The sequence below is a fragment of the Equus quagga genome, chromosome 7, assembly GCF_021613505.1.
Source record: "Equus quagga isolate Etosha38 chromosome 7, UCLA_HA_Equagga_1.0, whole genome shotgun sequence".
Classification (NCBI taxonomy): Eukaryota; Metazoa; Chordata; class Mammalia; order Perissodactyla; family Equidae; genus Equus; species Equus quagga.
Window position 1 is genome coordinate 44,193,385 of NC_060273.1, and position 20,304 is coordinate 44,213,688.

The 20,304-nt window shown below is 50.8% G+C and overlaps 1 protein-coding gene across 1 annotated transcript in view; it reads left to right on the plus strand.

The window, feature by feature from the left end:
- The first annotated feature begins 8,586 nt into the window (after positions 1–8,586).
- The window catches only part of FLT4 (fms related receptor tyrosine kinase 4), a 40,076-nt gene continuing 28,358 nt past the window's right edge, over positions 8,587–20,304 (plus strand). Inside the window, 1 exon segment of the mRNA XM_046668082.1 lies at positions 8,587–8,837. Within this exon segment, the coding sequence (XP_046524038.1) occupies positions 8,771–8,837 (67 nt within the window). The 5' untranslated portion in view covers positions 8,587–8,770.

Below are 20,304 nucleotides of genomic sequence, written 5' to 3' on the forward strand. Positions count from 1 at the left end.
GGGAGGGGAGGGAGAGAGCAAGCTGTGGTTCAGTTGCCACAGACGCTCACTGTTCTTACCACGTTTCAGTAGGTTTTCTTGAATAAATCTTTCTTTATTTTCTGTATGTCCTTAGGACCATTTCCAGAGACTCTAAATGGATATTTTAAATAATTTTCACCAGCGTCCACAGAGCTTCTCATGTTGCCAGGACAAAGTAGAAGCTGTGCTATTATTTTTACCAAGTTCCTATCTTTTTTTATGTGTCCTTGATGAAGTTTTTGAGTATTCTGCCCCTGGTCCCATTTTTCCCTTATACTCTGTTGTTTTAATTGTGGGATTTTGTGTAGTATGATGATTTTTAGCAACCCATACATTGAATTAGAGCAGAATTGACTGTGGGATGGAAGTAAAAGGATGGTAAAAGATGGCCTACACAAATAATAACCAATAGAAAGCTGGTGTTGAAACCAGCTTAACACAAGATTGACATAGGGAAGCCATATTGTAGAAAAGAGACCATTTTGTAACTTTGAATGACCTCTAACTAACCCAGCTAGATTTGCAACATCCAGGAGATCCACCTGCTCTGTAGATTTCACGACACCTGCTTGTGCATATACCTCCCAGCTGTGGTAAGATGATAACTTGATTCTTTTGAGTTCCTTAGGAATGTGATGACCCACAAACAGAGGGTCTATGCTGGTAGCCATCATCAATGACAACTGAAAGATCTGGTGTGGCGACTCCCAGTCTGTAACACCAGAGGATCAACATTTCTAACACCCTCCCCTGGAACCCACCGGACTATGTAACTGTGACAAATACAAATGGCAAGCAATAGGATATACGATATGAGGAAGCCACTTGGTGCAAACCTAATTCGGCCTGACTTTGTTTTCCCAAAAGGGCCGGACTGTGGCCATTGAGCACACATTGTATATCTGCTTTAAAACATTTCCTATGGTAAGAACAAATGGCCTTAAGATAAAGGTGCAACTTCCCCCCACATTGGCATTTCCTTAGGGATAAGCGTCTTTCCTCAGGCTAGGAACTGATTGCTGTGCTCACCTGTGACCACCCAGCTCCAGGCAGCAGACCTGCCACCCTCCTGTGTTCACCAAGACAGCAGACCCACTACCTGCTGTGTCCATCAATCGCTGTGCTGACAGAGCAGTCTTGTGACTATTGTAAAAGGGACATTTCAATCCTATGTAAAACATCCTCTCTGGGGGTATATAACCACTCTGTGCACCCCACTTCTTCGGTACCCTTTCTTCCTTCGGGAAGAAAGGCCCTGGGCCATGGTCCTCAGATTTTAGCTCAGAATAAACTCTCCCAAATTTTCATTTATAGATTGGTTATGGATTATTTTCGTCAACAACTGCTTCACGATTCTGTGCCCCATTAAGATGGTTCTTTTGAACACTAGTTGGCCATTTTCCTCTTGCTAGCAAGTTGTAATAAAATGCCCTTTTTCTGCCACTATGTTGCCTCTTAACAATTGGCTTTTGTCTCTCGGTGAGCAGATCATGCCCTTTGTGTGGTAACAGTGTGGCGATAACAATGTCAGACCAAGTAGACTTTAAGTTAAGAGATATTACAAGAGATAAAAATTACAAATATCACATACAGCTATAAGGGTCAATTCAACAGGAAGATATAATAATCTTAAATTTTCATGCCCCAAATAATATTCTTTCAAAATATATAAAATTGATGAGAGAAGCTGCCAAGTCACATTGTAATGGGCATGAGTACAGAGAGAAGTAAGGGATGGTGGCTATGTACACAACCTACCACATTAATAAAAAGAAAAAGTGTAACAATAAAAAATACTTGATTAATCCACTGAAAAGGAATAAAAAGCACTTATTAACCCATAGAAAGCAAATACATAAATAAATAATAATATACATTCAGATTACATAAAGCAAAAATTAACAAAACTAAAATAAAAATTAACAAACCCAAATTATAATCAGAATTTTATCATACCTCTTTCAGTAATTGGCAGAACAAGAACACAAACAAACAAAAAGTTAAGGACATGGAGATTTGGACAGGATTAACCAGCTTGATCTAGGTGCCACGTACAGTGCCATGCTACATGAAACAACCTTTTCAAGTATGTTATCTTCAAGGGCACAGGGTACATTTACCAAGATAGACCACAAGCTGAGCCTAAAAGCAAGTTTCAACAAATTTCATAAGATTGAACTCAGTGAGAATACATTTTCTGATCACAGACAAATTAAACTAGAAATCAAACATAACTCAAAAATCTCCAAAGATTTGTAAGTTAAAGAATATATTTCTAAATAACTCATAGTTCGAAGAAGAAATTACACTGGAAATTAGAAAATTCTATGATCTGAATTACAATAAAACATAACAAATCAAAACTACAAAACGTTATAGATAGAAATGAACAAAAAACTAGGTAAATGGATGGACAGCATATTCATAATAAAAATTGTTAAGATGGTAACTCCTTCAAATCCGTCAATGTAATTCTGATCAAGCTTCTAGCAGATTTTTCATTTTTGAAAATTGACAAGTTGATTCTAAAATTAATAGGGAAATGCAAAGAGCCAATAAAAAGTAAGACACTCTGGAAAAAGAAGTAAGAATTTCAAGGACTAAGACTACCACTCACTGAAAGTTATTGTAAAACTTGGGGCCAGCCCGGCAGTCTAGTGGTTAACTTCGTGTGCTCTGCCTTAGGGGCCCGGGGTTCACAGGTTCATATCCCGGGTGCGGGCCTAGCACCGCTCGTCAAGCCACGTTGTAGTGGCATCCCACATAAAATAGAGAAAGATTGGCACAGATGTTAGCTCAGTGACAATCTTCCCAAGCAAAAAGAGGAAGATTAGCAACAGATGTAAGCTCAGGGCCAATCTTCCTCACACACACAAAAAAATAGTTATTATAAAACCACAGTAATTACAACTGTGTAGTAATGGGACAAGAATAGGCAAGTAGACAAATGATACATCACAGTTCAGAAACACATCCATCCATTCAAGCTAACACAGTTTATGACAAATGTGCCTCTGCAACGCAGTGGGAGAAGGCTGGTTACTTCAATAAATTATACCTTATAATTTATACTTTAAGTCAATTAAATCGCAACATGAAAAAATGAACATTGAAACCTACCTTACACCATACACAGAAATTAATTCTAGATGGATTGCCAATCTAAATATGAAAGGGGAAACAAACATCTTTAGAAAAAAGTGGAGGAGAATATCTTTATGACTTTGGAGTAAGAAAATTTTTAGAATAGAACACCAAAAAATGATGCAAAAAAGTAAAAAATTATAAAATGTACTATATTTAAAATAATATCTTCCATTTATCAAAGATAGCATTAAAACAATGCAAAGGCAAATCACTGAGTAGATGATTTATGCAATGCATATGCCCATCAAAGGATTTGTAGCTGGAATATATAATGAAGTTCTACAGATTAACAAAAAAAAGGCAATCAAATAAAAAACAGGCAAATGAATTGAACAGATACTTCAAAACAGAGAATATCCAGCTAACCAACACACATATAAATGCAAATTCAATCAAAATGAGAAGACTTTAACTTTCAGCATGACAAATTTTCCCTCCCACCATAAACAACTAGAAAACTGGTCAAAAGATGTGAAACAATGCTTCTCAAATATTGGACAACAAGCTAAGTGAGTTCTATAAATATTTCAACTTTCTGGCCAGGTAAGTCCTACAAATTTCAACTTTCTAGATCATGGCATAAGGATAGGAAACCCAAATAAAGCATGGTAGACCTGCTGAGTTGAAAAAACAGACCCCAGAATTAGGGAGGCCAATGCAGCTGGAGTGTGTGGTATAAGACACAGGACAAGAGTGAGTTATACAGAAAAAGCACTCCAGAAATCTATGAATGGGCCCCTTACGTTTTTGCTGAGTGCTAAGCTGTGTTTGCCATTGCACAAGGCCAAGCTCCGAGAGGCTGGCCGAGGCCTGCAGGCTGAGCACCTCCCAGAACACACAAGGACTGGCAGCAACAGCCAGAATGGAGACCTGCAGAACACTCAAGGCCCTCGGAACAAACCCCCGATGAAGAGAGGCTCAGCAGGAGGCTTACAGTGTCAAAAGAAACCAGCCAATCTGCAAGTAACTCAACTGTCTGCCAGAACAAACACAAGCGCCCTCTGAAGGAAGATAACAAACCCAGACATTCATCAGTGTAAACTACTAGACATGCAAAGAAGCAGGAAAATGTGATACAAAACCAAAAGAAAAAACAGCCAACAGAAGCAAACCTATGTAGCAGAGAGATGCTGGAATTAGCAGGCAATAACTTTAAAACAGTTATAAATATGTTGAAGAATTTTAAAAGAAAACAAATAAACACAATAAGCATAGAAATGGAAGATATATAAAAAGATCAAACAGAATCCTGGAGCTAAAAACTATAATATCAGAAATAAAAATTCACTGGAAGGGCTTAATAGCAGATTAGCAGAAGGAAAAACAGGGAACTTGAAAAATAGGAATAGAAACTATCCAACTGAAACACACTAGGAAAAAAGGCTAAAAGAAAAAAAATCCAATTTTTAAAATGGACAAAGTACTCAAATAGACATTTCTCCAAAGAAGGTGTACAAATGGCCAATAAGCACAGGAAAAGATGTTTGATATCACTCATCATTAGGGAACTGCAAAACAAAGCCACAAGAATATAGTACCTTACACTCATTGGCATGGCTACTATCAGGAAAAAAACAGAAAACAACAAGTGTTGGCAAGGATGTGGAAAAATGGAAATGCTTGTGTACTGTTGGTGGGAGTGAAAAATGGTACAGCTGCTGTGCAAACAGCATGGAAGTTTCTTAAAAAATTAAAAATAGAATTACCATGTGATCCAGCAATTCCTTTGGGTACATACCCAAAGGAACTAAAGTCAGGGATACAAAGATATCTGCACATCCATGTTCATAGCAGCATTATTCACAATAGCCAAAAGGTAGAAGCAACCCAAGTGTATGTCGACAGATGGATGGCTAAACAAAATGTGTGAGATATATATATATATATATATATATAAAATTCAGCCTTAAAGGGAAGGAAATTCTGACACATGCTACAACATGGATGAACTCTGAAGACATTAGGCTAGGTGAAATAAGTCAATTAGAAAACGACAAATGTTGTATGATTCCAATTACATGAGGTACCTAGAATAGTCAAATTCCTAGGGACAGAAAGCAGAACGGCAGTTGCCAGGAGTTAGGGGAGGGAGGGTTGGGGAGTAATTGTTGAATGGGTCCAGAGTGTCAGTTTTCCAAGATGAAAGGAGGTCTGCAGATGGATGGAGGTGATGGTTGTACAACAGTGTGAATGTGCTTAATGCCACTGAACCGGACACTTAAAAATGGTTACAGTGGTAAATTTTCTGTTATGTGTATTTTACCACAATTTTAAAAAAAAAAAAAAGATTAAAAATAATGAAGAGAGTCTCAGAAAACTATGGGACAATATTGAGTAATCTAATATTCTTGTCATCAGAGTCCTAAAAGAAGAGAGAAGGAAAAATAAAGACTTTTCAGATACATAGAAGCCGGGAAAATTCATCACTGGCAGACCCACACTAAAAAAACATAGTAAAAGAAGTCCTCCACACAAAGGAAAATGATACCTGATGAAAATATGAGATCAAAAGTGATAAATAGACAACATTTTTCTTATTATTTAAATGTCTTTAAAAGATAAGTGCCTGCTTAAACAAAAGTAAGGATAACGTATTGTGGGATTTATGGGATTTATGATATGGACGAATAAAATAAATGACAACAATGACAGAAAAGCTCAGAGGGAGAAACGGAGGTAAACTACTGCAAAGTTTTTATACGATATGTGAAGTGGTGTGTTATCGCTTGAAGGTAGACTATTACGAGTTAAAGATGTACACCATAAACCCTCAAGTCAGAAAACAAAGAAATATAGCTAATAAGCCAACAAAGGAGATAAAATGAAACCATAAAAAATACTCAAGTCAAAAAAGAAAAAGACAGGGAAAGAAGAAAAAGGGAACAAAGAACAGATGGGATAAATAGGATGCAATTAGCAAGATGACAAGTTTAAACCCGACCACGTCAACAATCACTTTGAACGTAAGTGGACTAAACACCTCAATTAAAAGGCAGAAATTGTCCAATTGAATAGCAAAGCAAGACCCAACTCCATGCAGCCTATAAGAAGGACACTTGAAATATAAAAACACAAATAGGTGAAAAGTAAACGGTTGTAAAAAGATACACCACGCTAACGCTAATCAGAAGGCAGCCGCAGCAGCCGTGACGCCACCAGGCAAAGCGCAGTCCACCGCAGGAAAAGTCACAGACTGGACCTCACCAAAATTACGGATTGGCTGTTCAAAAGAGACTGTTAGGAGAATGAAAAGACAGCTCACAGCCTGGGAGAAAATATTTGCAAATCGTATTTCTGATAAAGGACCTGCATCTGGAATATATAAAGAATCCTAAAAACTCAGTAGCAAGAAAACAAACCACCTGATTTTTAAAAATCAATTCTATTTTCATATACAACGAATAAACAATTAATGAATAAACAATTAAATGAAGTATAAACATATGATACCTTTACAATAGCATAAGAATATTAAATATCTATGAATAAATCTAACAAAAAATGTCCAAGAACTCTACACAGAAAACAATAAAACTAATTAATAAAAAATTGTTTAATAAAAAGAATTATAGATAGAAATTTTTTAAAAACTCAAAATGGAGAGCTATACCATGTCAGTTTCCCCCAAACTGGTCACAGATTTTATTATACCCTCAATCAAATCCCAGTGTATCATGTGCGTGTGGAAACTCACAAAATGAGTTGAAAACTTAAACAGAGATGCAAATTGTGAAGAATTGCAAAGTCACTTTTGGAAAATAAGTTGGAAGGACTTATGCTTCCAGATATGAAGACAACGCGGGGCGGGGGGTAAAGAGCAAAAGACTTGAAATCCATACTGCCAATTATAAAAATGTGCTCAACCTCAACAGTAATTAGGAGAAAGCTAATGAAAACCATGCGATGCCACTACAAACCAACTAGAATAGGTAAATGTAAAAAGCAAAACTGACAATACTGTGTCAGTGAAGATGTGGCGCACAGGGAAGTAGTTACATTGCTATAGAGTGCAAAAAGGAAAAAATAATGAAAAAGTTGCGGGCACTGTCTACAAAGTTGAAGATACATTCTATGACCTAGCAATTTCACTCCTAGACACACGTACCCTAGAGAAGAGGGCACAGGTACACCAAGAAACATATACAGGAGTGTTCGTAGCAGCAAAAGTTGGAAACTGGTAACCACTCAAGCTGCCATCAACAGCAGAGTCGCGGTGAGCCGCACAGTGGAAGACGACGCTGCAGCGAAAATGAGCAAAGTCCGGGTCACCGTGCCAGTACAGATGAATCTCACAAAAGAATACATACGGGATGAATCTATTTAAATAAAGGTTAAAAACAAACAAAACATATACTTGGGTAATAAAATGATAAAGAAAAGTAGGGAATTGATAAAGCCAGGATTTGGGGGTTACAGAGGGGTTCGAGAAGGGAAAGGGGGTGCTTCTAGAAAGCTAGTGCCATTCTATGCCCCTTGACCTAGGTAGAGTGGAAACACAGGTGTTTGAGTTAAATTTTACATTTATAATACATTGATATATACTTTCCATTTCAACTTTCCATTGCATACAATTTTTTTTAATTTTGAAACAAAAATATTGTAAGAAAACAAATAGGTGGTTGAGAAAAAATCTAACTTCATTTATTATTTGGTTGCCTGGCTTCCCCAACATCATTTATTCAATCATCCGAACCATCCCCACCTATTTGTGATTCCAACGTAACAAGATATTCAATTCTCAGCGGCACTCGAGAGTTGGCAATGGTCGTTATCAACAACGGTTTTTGGCAAGGGTGGATCGACTCTTTCTGGGGGCTGGGGGATGGGAAAAGTGCGAGTGAAATAGAATAAGAGCAGGGGAGGAAGAGAGTCATCGTCACGGGATTTATTTTTAAATAGGAAAATTCTAGAGACAGAACTGAAAAGAGAAAGGAAGTCTGTGAGAGGACTGCCAAGTCAGGGAGTGAAGTGTCACCTGATAAAAGGACTTATGAATGAGCTCAACGCTAAACTATTTGTGGGGGGATGTAAAGAGGAGGCCCTGCCTGCAGGGTGGAGGTTGGCCATATGGGTGCCCGGCTCAAGGGTGCAACCTCCATCCGCACCACGTAGGTGGTCAGATAATGTTTGCCGAATGTTCTCAAAGATATGACATAGTGCAATTTTTAAGTTATATTTGTGGGGGGGTTTTCCTTACTTTAATTGTAGTATTTATTGATTCGAGGAAATTACACAAAAATTCGTGCTGCCATACTTTGTCCAACCTTGACCGCGGGGCTCATTTCTCTTCTCAGCGCACAAAGAAGGCCTGGCGCGGTACCTGCCTTCTCCGCCCCCCGGAGCGGCCACGGCGGCTCGAGGGCGGCCGCTGACCCGCGGGGCGGACACGGACCAGCCTCGTCGCGGAGGCGCGGAGCCCGCACGCTGTCCTCCGCACTGGGACTCCCTCCGCTGGGGGCGGGACAGAGAGGTGCGGGGGGCGGCCCGAGGCACCTGGCCCCGCCCCCGGGGCCCCGCCCCGCCCCGCCCCGCCCGCGCCGAGCGCCCACAGTCGGAGCCCGAGCCGCGCCGCGGAGGTCCGACCCGCGCGCGGCGGCCGGAGATGCAGCGGGGCGCGGCGCTGTGCCTGCGCCTGTGGCTCTGCCTCGGACTGCTCGACGGCGAGCGAGGTGAGCCCGCCGCCCGCCGAGGCGGAGCTGGCCGCGAGGGGGCACGCACTCCCGGGGCGAGTGGTGGGACCGCGCCGACTGGGGATGGGCGGGGTACAGGGCCCCCGGGAGCGTGGGGCATCAGGGGAGGCAGGACCGGGTGCCAGGGGTACGGACACCGGGCTGGGCACGGCAGGTCGGGCCCGGGCCCGCGGGGATGAGTCCAGGGCGGCGGGGACTGCAGCCAGGTCGGGGACGGGGCGACGGGGCTGCACCGCAGCGCAGGGACAGTGCTCGGGGTCCACGACCTCGCCACCTCTGTGGCTCAGCTCCCTTGGAGCCAGGCCTGGCGCGCGGCATCGTCAGCCTGGATCCTCCGCTTCCGCACTCGCTTCCCCGCGGAGTCCCGGCGCCGCGCGCACCGGAGCTGTCCCGGGCGCCGAGGCGGCAATACCCGCAGGGCCCAGACCTGGTGCGCACTTCCCGAGGCCTCCCGTCTGCGCTCGAGGTCGGTCCCCCAGAGGGCGCTCCGGGCGGGCGTCCACCTGCCCCAGGCCAGGGACTGAGGAGGCAGGGGCTGGGGGACCGCGGGAGACGCGCGCCGTTGGGCAGATGGGGCGCAGGTGCGTGTTGGAACTTGAGGCGAATCTTGAGCCGGCAACTCGTGAGTGATCAACGTGGCAAAAGAGGCAGAAGGCTGGCGCTCCCCGTAGTTGAGGGGGCAGGGGCCTTGAAAGCCGAGCTGAGGAGCCTAGACCATAAGGCAGGGGCTGCCACGGAGAGTCTTAAGCACAGGAGAGGCAGGGTCCAGTTTTTGATGGGCATGTGCCTGGAGGTTGCCGCTGCTTTGGAGTTGGAGAGAAGAGAATGTGGGAGATGACCGAGGGAGCAGTGGGGTATGGTTGGATGGAGACGTCACGGATAAAGCATCTGGGGTTAGGTGAGGATGAGCTGGAAGTCCACGCAAGATCTGGCGCTCCTGGAAAAATCAGAGGGTGGAGGGAGGGTCATGGGTCCCCAGTGGCTGAGGAGGAGTGCTGGGAGACACTGTGTGCATTCAGTGTTGGTTTACATGCTTCATCTCTTAATCCACACAGTGGAGTGTTAGACCCATTTTACAGGTGAGGAAGCTCAGGCCAAGGACATAAGTAATTTCCCCAAGGTCCCCAGGAGGCCAATAGTGAGGGAAGTGGTCAACCCAAGGTCTTTGGGATAACAGAACCCTGTTCTCTGTGCCTTGACGGGCTGAAGGGCTGAGGACAGGGGAGGTGAGAGAGGTGTAGATGGACCTAAGGGAAAGAGGGAGGAGGACATCTGTCGGGGCATCCAAGTCGGGGCAGGTCTGAGCAACGGGACTGCGCCTTGGCCCTTCCTTGCTCCCTTGCACTCAGCCCAGGGCCAGGCTTTCACAGGTGCAGTATGTGTTTGTTAAGTGACTAAATGAGCGTGGGGAGAGAAGTGAACGGGGCCCTGGTTGGAGGAGACATCCAGCAGGCAGTTGGGTGTAGTGTCTGAGGCTCAAGAAGGGGGTTGGGCTGGGAAGCTGGAGAGGGAGCAGAGCAAAAGGTCCAGGATGGAACCCCCCACCCAGGGAGTGGGCTAGAGAAGGAGAGGCTTCCAGGGAGATGGGGAACATTCTGCAGGATGTAAGGAGAACCAGGAGGGGCTGGTGTCCTGGTGCTCCCAGTTGGAGCGTAGTGTGAGGTAGAGGAGGAAAGGGGGCTGTGGCCAGGCTTCTGGTGAGTGCAGGTGATTCTTATCAAAGTCGGGCAGTGAAGGGGAAGAGAGAGGATGTTAGCTGAGGGGGCCTGTGGAGGGGGTGGCCCTGGCTGGACCAGGGCATGGCTGATGGCAGATGCCTAAAAGAAGACTATGGCCACCCTCTCTGAGCCATGCATTTGCTCCACCCACTGCTGGGCTGAGGAGGACGAGAGAAGCCCCAGCCTGATGGGGGATGCTGGCGCAGGAGCATAAACACTTCAGTGCAGTCAGGTGTCAGCGCAGCCAGGGTGGGAGGCCAGGCACTGGCAGGAGAGAAGCCTGGGGCCCTGAAGGCGTGCTGTCTATGCTGGAGCCAGACTCTTGTCCCAGTTCTACCCAGCCCCTCTCTTCCTCTCCTTGCACCTCAGTTTTCCCTTGTGTAGCAGTGCAACAGGCTGGCAAGCACTGAGGGGCTGTGCTTGCCTGGACTTCACGGCTCCACGTCCAAGTCCACTTCCAAAAACCTTGCCCTGGCAGTGTCCCTGTAGAGGGCAGGTGGCAGAGGTCAACCGCAAGAGATTCAGGGACATGCAGGGGAAGAAGGTGACTGCTGGGTAGGTGGGTTGGCCTGGCCTGAGGACGCTGGCCCCTGCCATGGGCTGAGTCATACATGGCCATCCCAGCTCTCCGCGGTCCCCGCTTCTCACCCCGAGCCAGGCCCAGGTGTGGACAGAGGTGTAGAGGTAGGCAGGGATGTAAGCCAGTATAGGCAGGGTGTGGGGGTTGGGCCCACCTTACTTGGTGCCTGTAGACCACTGGCCCAGCTCAGGGCCCTAGGGACTCAAATGCAGGTGCTGTTCACGCACCCACCATGCCAGAGGCACGGAGTCACTGTGACTGAAGGGCTCTCTGCCTCCCCAGGGCCCAGTGCCCACACCACCAGGTGCCGGACTGGCCAAGAGGTGTAACAACGGGACTGTCTAGCCAACTCCCTGCTGTGCCATCCCCACCCTGACCCCCAAGCAGTGGCACCCTGACCCAGGGAAGGGGACCGCAGTCCTGTGCAAGTCACAAGCTATGATGCCTGCTCAGGGCGGCTCAGAGGGCATTTGGGCCCCATCCTGCAGGGGCTTCCTAAGTGCCAAGCTAGCAGGGACACAGACATGGCATCGGACATCTGTGGCCCAGGGATGAAAGTCCTCAGTGACTCCAGTGAGGCCCAGCTGGTGGCTGCAGGCTGCACAGGAAGGTGGTGTTGCTTCCAGCTCGGGGCTTCCTGGAGGGGTCTGCGGACTGCAGGGAAGGGAATTCAAGGTAAGGCAAAGAGCCTCTCGAAGGCCCGGAGGCAGGAGAGTTCAGAAGGTGTGAGGGACATGTGGGTGGTCAGATGAGGCTAGAATCTGGGGGGAGACGAGGCAGGCAGAGGTGGCAGGAGCCAGCAGCACACCCGATTCTGAGCAGGGAACCGCCTGGTTAGGTCCCCTGAAGGCATTGCCAGAGGGGCAAGACCAGATGGGAGCCTGCAGCAGGGAGGCTGTGGGTGAAGCCAGGAGACACGCCAGGGGAGGACGCGGCGGTGCCCGGGGATGGCAGGGAGAGGGGCTAGTGCCTGTCTCCGGCTTAAGCAACGACTGGATGATGAGATATTGTTTACCAGATGGCACCCTGGGAGGAGGGGCAGACGTGGGGAAGGCTGAGGTGCTGCGCTGGGGAGGCAGCCCTTCCAGGTGGGGTGTCCCGTGGGATTGCCTGGGAGGCTCTGGTTGGTGAAATGAGGCCAAAAAAGGAAGGAGGAAAGTTGGGAGCATTTGAGTGAGATGGGGTGGAGGGCAGTCAGGGAACCCAGGGAAATTGAGTGGAGTCTTAGACGTAAGGGAAAGTTCTTCTCTACATCTACCTTACATCCCTCATGCTGTCGTTTGGACGTTTTCCTTCACGTGGCAGATTTCTCTCCTCCAGGGCCTAGCCTGTGCCCCACAGCCTCTGAGATGCCCCTCAGAGAGGGGGTGGGCAGGGAGAGAGGGCCAGAGAGCCTCTCACACTCCCTGCACTGACCTCTGAGTGAGACACGGCCGACGTGTCCAGCTGGAGCCAGGGATTCCTGAGTTTCGATGCTTTTCAGACACTGGCTTCCTCTGGGATCTCAGTTTTCCGGTCGTTCTGAAGGGAGAAGTCTGGGAGCAGGAAGGTGCGGGCATTCACTGCTAGTGGCTGAGGCTGGGGGGCAGACAGCGGGCACGCCCCCACCTGGCTCCCGCGCCCCAGGCTACCCCCACCCCCAGGTCAGGCTGGGGTGTGGGTGGTCCCACGGGCAGGCCGGTCAGGGTGGCGAGCGGGGGAGCCCCGCCACGTGGCCAGCGAGGTCAGCAGGGGTTCATGGGAAAGGACTTGTCGGCCACAGGAGAGGACATCCTGCCTGCGTTTCCCTCTTCCTGCGGCAGGAGCCCACAGCCCAGATTTAGCAGCGCTGGGGGCCACCTCTGAGCCAGCTGGGCCGTCTGATAACACCGCCTGTCCTCCTGCCACGGAGCAGAGCCCTGACCCAAGGCAGGCCAGGGCAGCTGCCTGGCACAGCTGGCTGCACCTAAAGCTGCACTATGCTCGGAGCTCAGCATCTGCCAGGGTGCCCCCGCCTTTTCCCGGGGGTAATTAGGCAGCCCTGGTTCCCATGCAGCCTCACCACTGCTCCCTGCTTCCAGAAATTGCCTCCTTGCTGCCCCAGCAGGGCCCCTCTAAAACACAGATGTGAGCCTTCAGCAGCCCCTCAGTGATAAGCACCTGCTTCTAGGGCTGGTGGTACTGGCTCTTCCTGCTGGGGGCCCAAGGGCATCCTTAGCCCCATGTCCACCTAGCCTGCACCCACCACACACCCCAGCCTCAGTGCATGACCTTCCTCCTGCTCCACATACGCTCTGCCCTTCACCCTGCCCTTGGGGAGGCTGCCAAGAACTGTAGGCAGAGGGTGGTGCTGCTCCAAGTGGGAGGGGTCTCCTAGGGTGGGAGGGGCCTCTTACCCCCCCGCTGTGTCCCCAGGAGCGGAGGTCCAGGCTTTCATGGGGCATGGGGGAAGCTCTTACCCGCACCCAACCTAAAGCACCATCCTCAAAGCTACCCTGAATTCTGCCAAATGGAAACTCGTTTGTATTAAGCAGCGTGCGTGCACACACACACACACACACACACTTGGCACATGGGGAGCACCTCGCAGGAGCCACACCTCGATGTGAAATGCTTAATCAAACTGCTTCACACTAGGGTGCATGAAGGCTTCACCCTGTGTCATCAGCCTGTTGTGCCCGTTCTGGAGATTAGGAAGTTGATGCAGAGGGTGAATGGCTCACTAGGTGCTCGAGCAGCTTTGAGGGAGGTGACAGGTATCTGGTGCCTGGTCCCAGACGGCATGGGGCCAACGGGGTAAGAAGGGGCAGGCACGGCATTCCCCAGGGAAAGCTCTGGAGAGGTGGGCATTTGGGCTCCTAAATTCCTGACCACCTCGTGGACATTTTTACCTTGCCGTCCCCGAGACCTTTCAAAAGCAGCGTGCCCCACACACTCGCCGCCTCCCCCAGGTCCACCCCTGGCTGGTGTGCCTCCCTCAGTGAAGGACATGCGTGCCTCCGTCCCTCACCTCCACACCTGCCACGCACTGAGTGATGTCCCTCTGTTCCCTGAATCCTCAGAGCCAGGCAGGGGCAATCACAGACCAACTCCCACACTGGCTATGCCCCCATGAAAAGGTGAGCGTAAGCCTGCGTCCTTGCATTGAGGACCCATCCAGTGCAACGAGCCACCCACTGCATGGAGCTGGAGCTGCGGAAACGTGTGGGGGCCCCCGAGGAGGGGGCCTCAGTCTGCGACTCTGCAGCTGAAGCAGGCACCAGGCAGGTGGCAGGGAGGTGGGAGATGAGGCTGGCTGGGGGGGTCATGTGAGGAACTCGAATTCCACCTCCCTGAAGCAGAGAGGCCAGGAAGGGTTTTAGGCCAGAGAGGGACTTGTGTTCTAGAAAGATATCTGAGCAGTGAGTGAGGGCTGGGCCAGTGGGGAGGCCCTGGTGTGGTGAGCCAGTGGGAGGACGTTGAGGCTAGCCAGAGAGCGAGGTGGAGTGGAGGGACCTGGGGAGGGGCAGCCCCGGCCTGTCTCGCAGTGGCTCTGGCCTGAGGGGTCCCCTGTGAGGTGTCTCAGCGCTGTGCGTGGACAGTGCTGGGCCAGGGCGGCAGGGAGACGAGCACCTGGCCCTGCCTCTGGTGCTGGCTCTGAGGGTGGACAGGACTCGGTGAGGAGCTGGCCATGGGGAGTGAATGGAGGTAGGTGACTGCCACTAGGATGGCGAACCTAGCAGGAGGGAGAGCAGTGTTTACAGAGCTTTATATTTGGTAAACTGCAAGATACAAATAATGTAGACATGTATAGAGGAAACAGCGGCTTCCCATAATCTTGTTTCCCAAAGGTAATCTCTGACTAGCAAATTAACCTCTGAGCCTTAATTTTCTCTTCTGCCAAATGACAAGAATTGTACCTCCTCATGGGCATAGAGGAGTGTGGTATGTACAAGTGTGTGGGCTGTGCTCATACACGGAAAGTGCTAAATATGTGTTTGCTATTATTGGCATAACAGGATGTATTGGGGTAAGCAGAATTTGGGGGTCAAAGCATATGAGCGTCTTTTATTACTGGGAGTACCGGTTTGCCCCACACCACTTTCCATCTGTTCCATCTACCTGATGGCCCAAGTGCACCTGCACTCTGGTCTTTGCACAAGTTCCTTTGCCCTTCGTGCCTTTCTCCTGGGCCAGTAAGCTCCCTCCCGCTCAGTCTGCAAAGCCCATTCCAGTTCACGTGAACACCTTTCCCACCGGCAAGACTTGCTCTCACCTCTCACTCCACACCGTGACCACGGCACAGGGTCACAGTAAGAGGCAACAGCTGTGACACGCACAGCACTCAGCAGGCAGGTGACAGCAAAGGGCTCAGTGTGCATGAGCCAGCAACAGTTTATTTTTACCATGATTCCTGATGTGATATTATTTTATTTGTCATGTGTGGCTCCTGGTAATCCTGGGGACAGTTGTCATTTCACAAGTGGGAAGACTGGGGCTCAGAGGGAGGAAGGGACTTGCCCAAGGTCATACAGCCAGAGAGTGGCATTGTGGGACTTGCAGCCGGCCTCAGGGGGCTCCAGGCACACCCAGAAGAGCCCCTCCCACCCCAGCCGTGTCATTCCTGCAGGGTAGGGGGTGGGGGACTGACGGCCTCTTGACCGGCCCTTGACCTCTGGGGGCATAGAGGCTGCCAGGGAAGTTGTGGGGGACTCTAGGACAGAACACCCCTGCACCTCCCGCCACGTCTCTGCATAGGCCTGGCCCCAAGAGTGAAGGGAGAAGGCCCTGGAGCAAGTCTCCCCTACTCTACAGCCCTGGGACAGGGCCACCAAGACCCCAAGCCCAGCCTCACCTGGCTGCTGCCCCACATGCTTTCCACTCAGCTTGGCCCCAGTCTGCAGCCACAGGCCTGGCCTCTGCTGCCTCTGTCCTCCTGAGCACAGGTGCTAAGGAGAGTGTGGGTCAGACTGGCAGGACTGCCACACAGCCCTGTTGCCTCAGGGTGACCACAACAGAGCCTACAGGAAGGACTTGTCAAGTGCAGGGGCTCTCTTGCTACACTCTGCCAGAGCATGGAGGGGCACCCCTGAACTCCCCAACCATCAGGACGTCATCCCTGGGTCGACTGTGCTGGACCTGGGGACAGAGCAATAAGCCAATGACATCCTGGCCCCCAGGAGCCAGCTGATGACACAAACACTCCCCTTGCGGTGGGTCAGGGCCAGGGTGAAGCGATACCCTCAGCCTCAGGGCTTGAGCAGGCTGCACAGGCCTGAGCAGGAGCAACAGTTCACCAGCATGGAAAGCAGGGAAGGACAAAGGACAAGTCTGAGCCTGGGCAGGGAGGTGGGTGATGGCTTGGTGTGCTCAGCAGGTGGACACTAGCTGTGGCAGGAGCCTTGCGAGTGAAGCTGGCCAGGAGGGCGGGGCCTGTGGGGGGCACCACCCTGGAGGCCAGGCCAATGGCATGCACCACTCCAGATGGACAATTGGAGCCAGTGAAGGTGTCCTCAGGCCACAATGCCCCTCTGGGCTGAGGACAGATTGGAGGCCAGGAAAGAGGCTGTTGGGTAGCAGGGAGGCGGGGAGGCCAGCAGTCCAGGTGACAATGGGAAAGAAAGGGATGGAGGGATGTGAGGTCTGGGCCCCAGACAGGGTCAGGCCTGGACTTGGCCAGACTTGGGCTCCTGCACAGCTACCCAGCCACCACTGCTGGGGGACCTGGAGCCTCAGTTTCCTCATTGCTGACTGTGCTCATGATCCCTCCCTCTCTCCCTGGCTGTTGTGAGAGTCTGAGGCAGTGACTACCAGGCCATGCCTAACCCGTGGGGCTTCCCTCCCCTCCTGTCCACCCCTCACTGGGCCCCGTGTGTGCTGCTCCCACAGTCAGCCACCGGAGGCTGAGGCCAGGGTCCCTGAGGCCCAAGGCTGCTGACAACAGAGAGAAGAGGAGGTGTGTGCTTTGGCCTCGCTGACCTCAGCCCGGCGCCTGCCCTGACACTCTGCTGCAGGCTAGGGGGCCGGGGCTGTGGGCCAGGGGAAGGAAGAAGCCAGTTCCGGGGCCAGGAACAGGAAGGCAGGGGGGAGTGCGGCAGAGGCCAGGATGACAGCGCTTCCTGCTGCGAAAGGAAGGACAGCAGGGACAGACAACAACCAGGCAGGAAGGATGCGCCTTGTTCCGAGCTACAGGTGGGGGCTGGGCAGCATGGAGCCTCTGGGCATGGCAGCCCTCCTGCCTGAATCTGCCCCAGCCTCTGAGCAGCATGGGGTACACGCCGTCACCAGGGAGCCTGACCTGTGAAACTGGGAACAGCTTTTCAAAGGAATGGCAGGATCTGACACACTTCCAACCCAAAGGAAGACGTCAGAGGTCTTTTTAGCCAGCCAGTCAGCCATCCACCCACCCATCAGTCCATTTACCCATCCACCCGTCTTTCTTTCCTTCCTTCCATTTCTGTCCATCCTCCATCCATCCGTCCATCCACCCATCCTTCCATCCATCCCTCCATCTGTCCATCGTTTTATTCATCTCCCTGTCTGTCTGTCCTTCCATCTAGCTATCCTTCCTTCCATCTAGCCATCCATCCATCCATCCTCTGTCTGTCTGTTGTCCACTTGTCCTTCCATCTAACCATACATCCACTCATCCTTCCATCCCTCTATCCATCTGTCTGTCCATCCAGCTAGCCATCCTTCCATCCATCCATCCATCCATCCATCCAACACTGGAGCTCAGCATTGGTAATGTGGACCTCTGGTGTCTGTGGGGTGGCCAAGCGCAATGGCAGCTGGATACTTAAGGCCCAAGTTGAGAGATGGGGTCTGGGCAGGAGGTAGAGATTTTGCAGGTATCTGGACACTTAGGAGAAAGACCAGTGGAGAAGAGAGAGCAAGGAGTGACAATGTTTGGTGGTGGGCAGAGGGGAAGGAGGAAGATGGGGGAGAGAGAGCTCACAGAAGGCAGCAGAGAAGGTAACAGCTCTGCTCCCTGCCCTTGAGCGCCCATTGGTCCTGCAGCATGGAGGTCACGGGAAGCCCTGATCAGCGGCTCCATGAAGCGGAGGAGGGGGCTTCATCTCAGTGGGTAGAGGAGAAGCACAGTGGGCAGAGCTCTTGCTATGAAGTGGAGTAGGAAAGGGGACAGTGCCTGGAAGGGGATATGGGGTCAAGGAGTTGAGGGTTTTGTTTATAAGATAGGAGATGATTCCATAGAGAAAGACTAGTGATCAAAAAAGAAAGGAATTGTCTGCAGGAGTCTGGTCCAGGGAGTTGGGATCCCTGGCAGGATGGAGGGCTTGGCCTTGGGAGCAGGAATGTCAGAGGTTTCCAGGGCCCAGGCTGGGAGCATGGGGTTTGGATGTGGGAAGATGAGGTGTCTCCATTGGATGGCTTTGGGAGGGAGGAGGGAATGCCCTGAACTGCAGCCCAAGGGCCCATGTAATGTCTGTCAACAGGAAAAAAAGCGGAGGCAGCAGCGCGGGGCTGGGGCTGTGTCTGTAGCAGTGCACCACTGAGGGACATGGTGGCACTGCAGGGGTGGGGATGGCAGGTGAGAGGCAAAGGAACAATCAGGATGATGGGCCATGAGCTGCAGGCCACACTGTGCCAGGTCAGGGGTGAGGGCAGGGATTGGGGGCGGGGGGCGGTCCCTGGACTGAATTTTGATGAAGCTGAAGGACTTAGCAGTGATGGGATAAGGGCACCTAGCAAGAGGCAGAGGAGATGGGGACAGAGAAGTGCAAGAAGATAGGCAGTGAGTGATGGTGCAGCTGCTGGTGAGGACCAGGTCCAGGGTGTTCCCAGGAAGTGAGGGGCTGAGGGGCGACGGGGGAGGACAGTAGAGACGAGGACTGCAAAGGCCAGGGTGCTGGCGAGTCCTCCATGTGGATGTTGCAGTCATGGAGAACGGCCTGAGTTGGGGTGGAAGAGGTTGGAGAGCCCGGAGCAGAGAATGAGGGAAGTGACCAGGACAGCAGCTGATGGTAGCTTTAGTGGGTAGTGCCCTCAGAGAAGGGGAGCTGGCCACGAGGAGTTGTCCAATGCCTGGCATGTTCGGTGGAGAGCAGTAACTGCCCCAGGGGCAGTGGTGTCCCCAGAAGGCCAGGTTTCAGTTCCAACAGGAAGAAGGGAGGAGGACAGTGAGGTCTACAGTGAAGTCTGCTGCCCAGTGGAAGTGAACAAAGGAAGAGGGGGCACTGGGGCAAGTCAGGACATGTGGCAACAAAGGAGAGGCTCACACAGAAGGGTAAAAGGGTTAGTAAGCATGATGGATGGTCCTCCTGTTTCGTACAGTGATGTGGATGCTTCTTGTGGTGGTGTGGCAGCCTCTAGAGAGGAAGCTCCTACAGTCTCCATTTCCCATCCACCCACCCACCCACCCACTCATACGTCCACCAACGCATCCATCCGTCCACTCATCCTTCCACCTATCCACCAACCCACCCATCCATTTATTCCTCTGATCCCCCCTCATCCATCCTACCATTCGTGAATCCACCCCCTCAATCTTTGGTGTTCATCTCCTCTGCACTGGGCTCAGGAAGATGAATAAAATGCAGCCTCTGTTCAGCTATGACCAGAAAACCACAATTCAGTATGATAAGTGTTCTAACCAGGAGCCCCAAGGAGCCCAAGTCTAACACTGCCTGAGTAATGATGACTGCTCCCTAGGGAAGGGACTCATGAACTAGACCCTAAAGAGGGAGTTCCGTGGGAGGAGAGAAGTTCAAATGTCCTGGGCAAAGAGATAAGGAAGGCAAAGATTTCAAGATGTGAAAAGCCTGGCACTTTGGGATGATGGTGAGAGGTCCATGCCTCTCAGAGATGCATCAGGATTTGAAGCTGGAGAGAAGGGGAGTAGACAGAGGGAGAGGCCTGGTGTGCCATGCTTTATCTTGGAAGCAAAGGAGAGCCACCCAAGGAAGCTGCGCTGATGTCTGCCACAGCTCCATAGCTGAGGGTGCCAGATGTGCGCCCCAGGGAAGAGGACTTTCAGCCTCCAGGGGGCCAATGGGCAACACCACAGGCTTCGCCGTGAGGCATGCACAGGCCCAGGGCAGGTGGGTGCTGGCTACCACACCTCTGCTCTGGTGCCCACTCACTGATCTCAAGCCTGACCCCTGACTGGTCCATGCAAAAGCCAGTTCTTACATCTCCCGCAGGTCCAAACCCAAGCCTACCTTCTTCT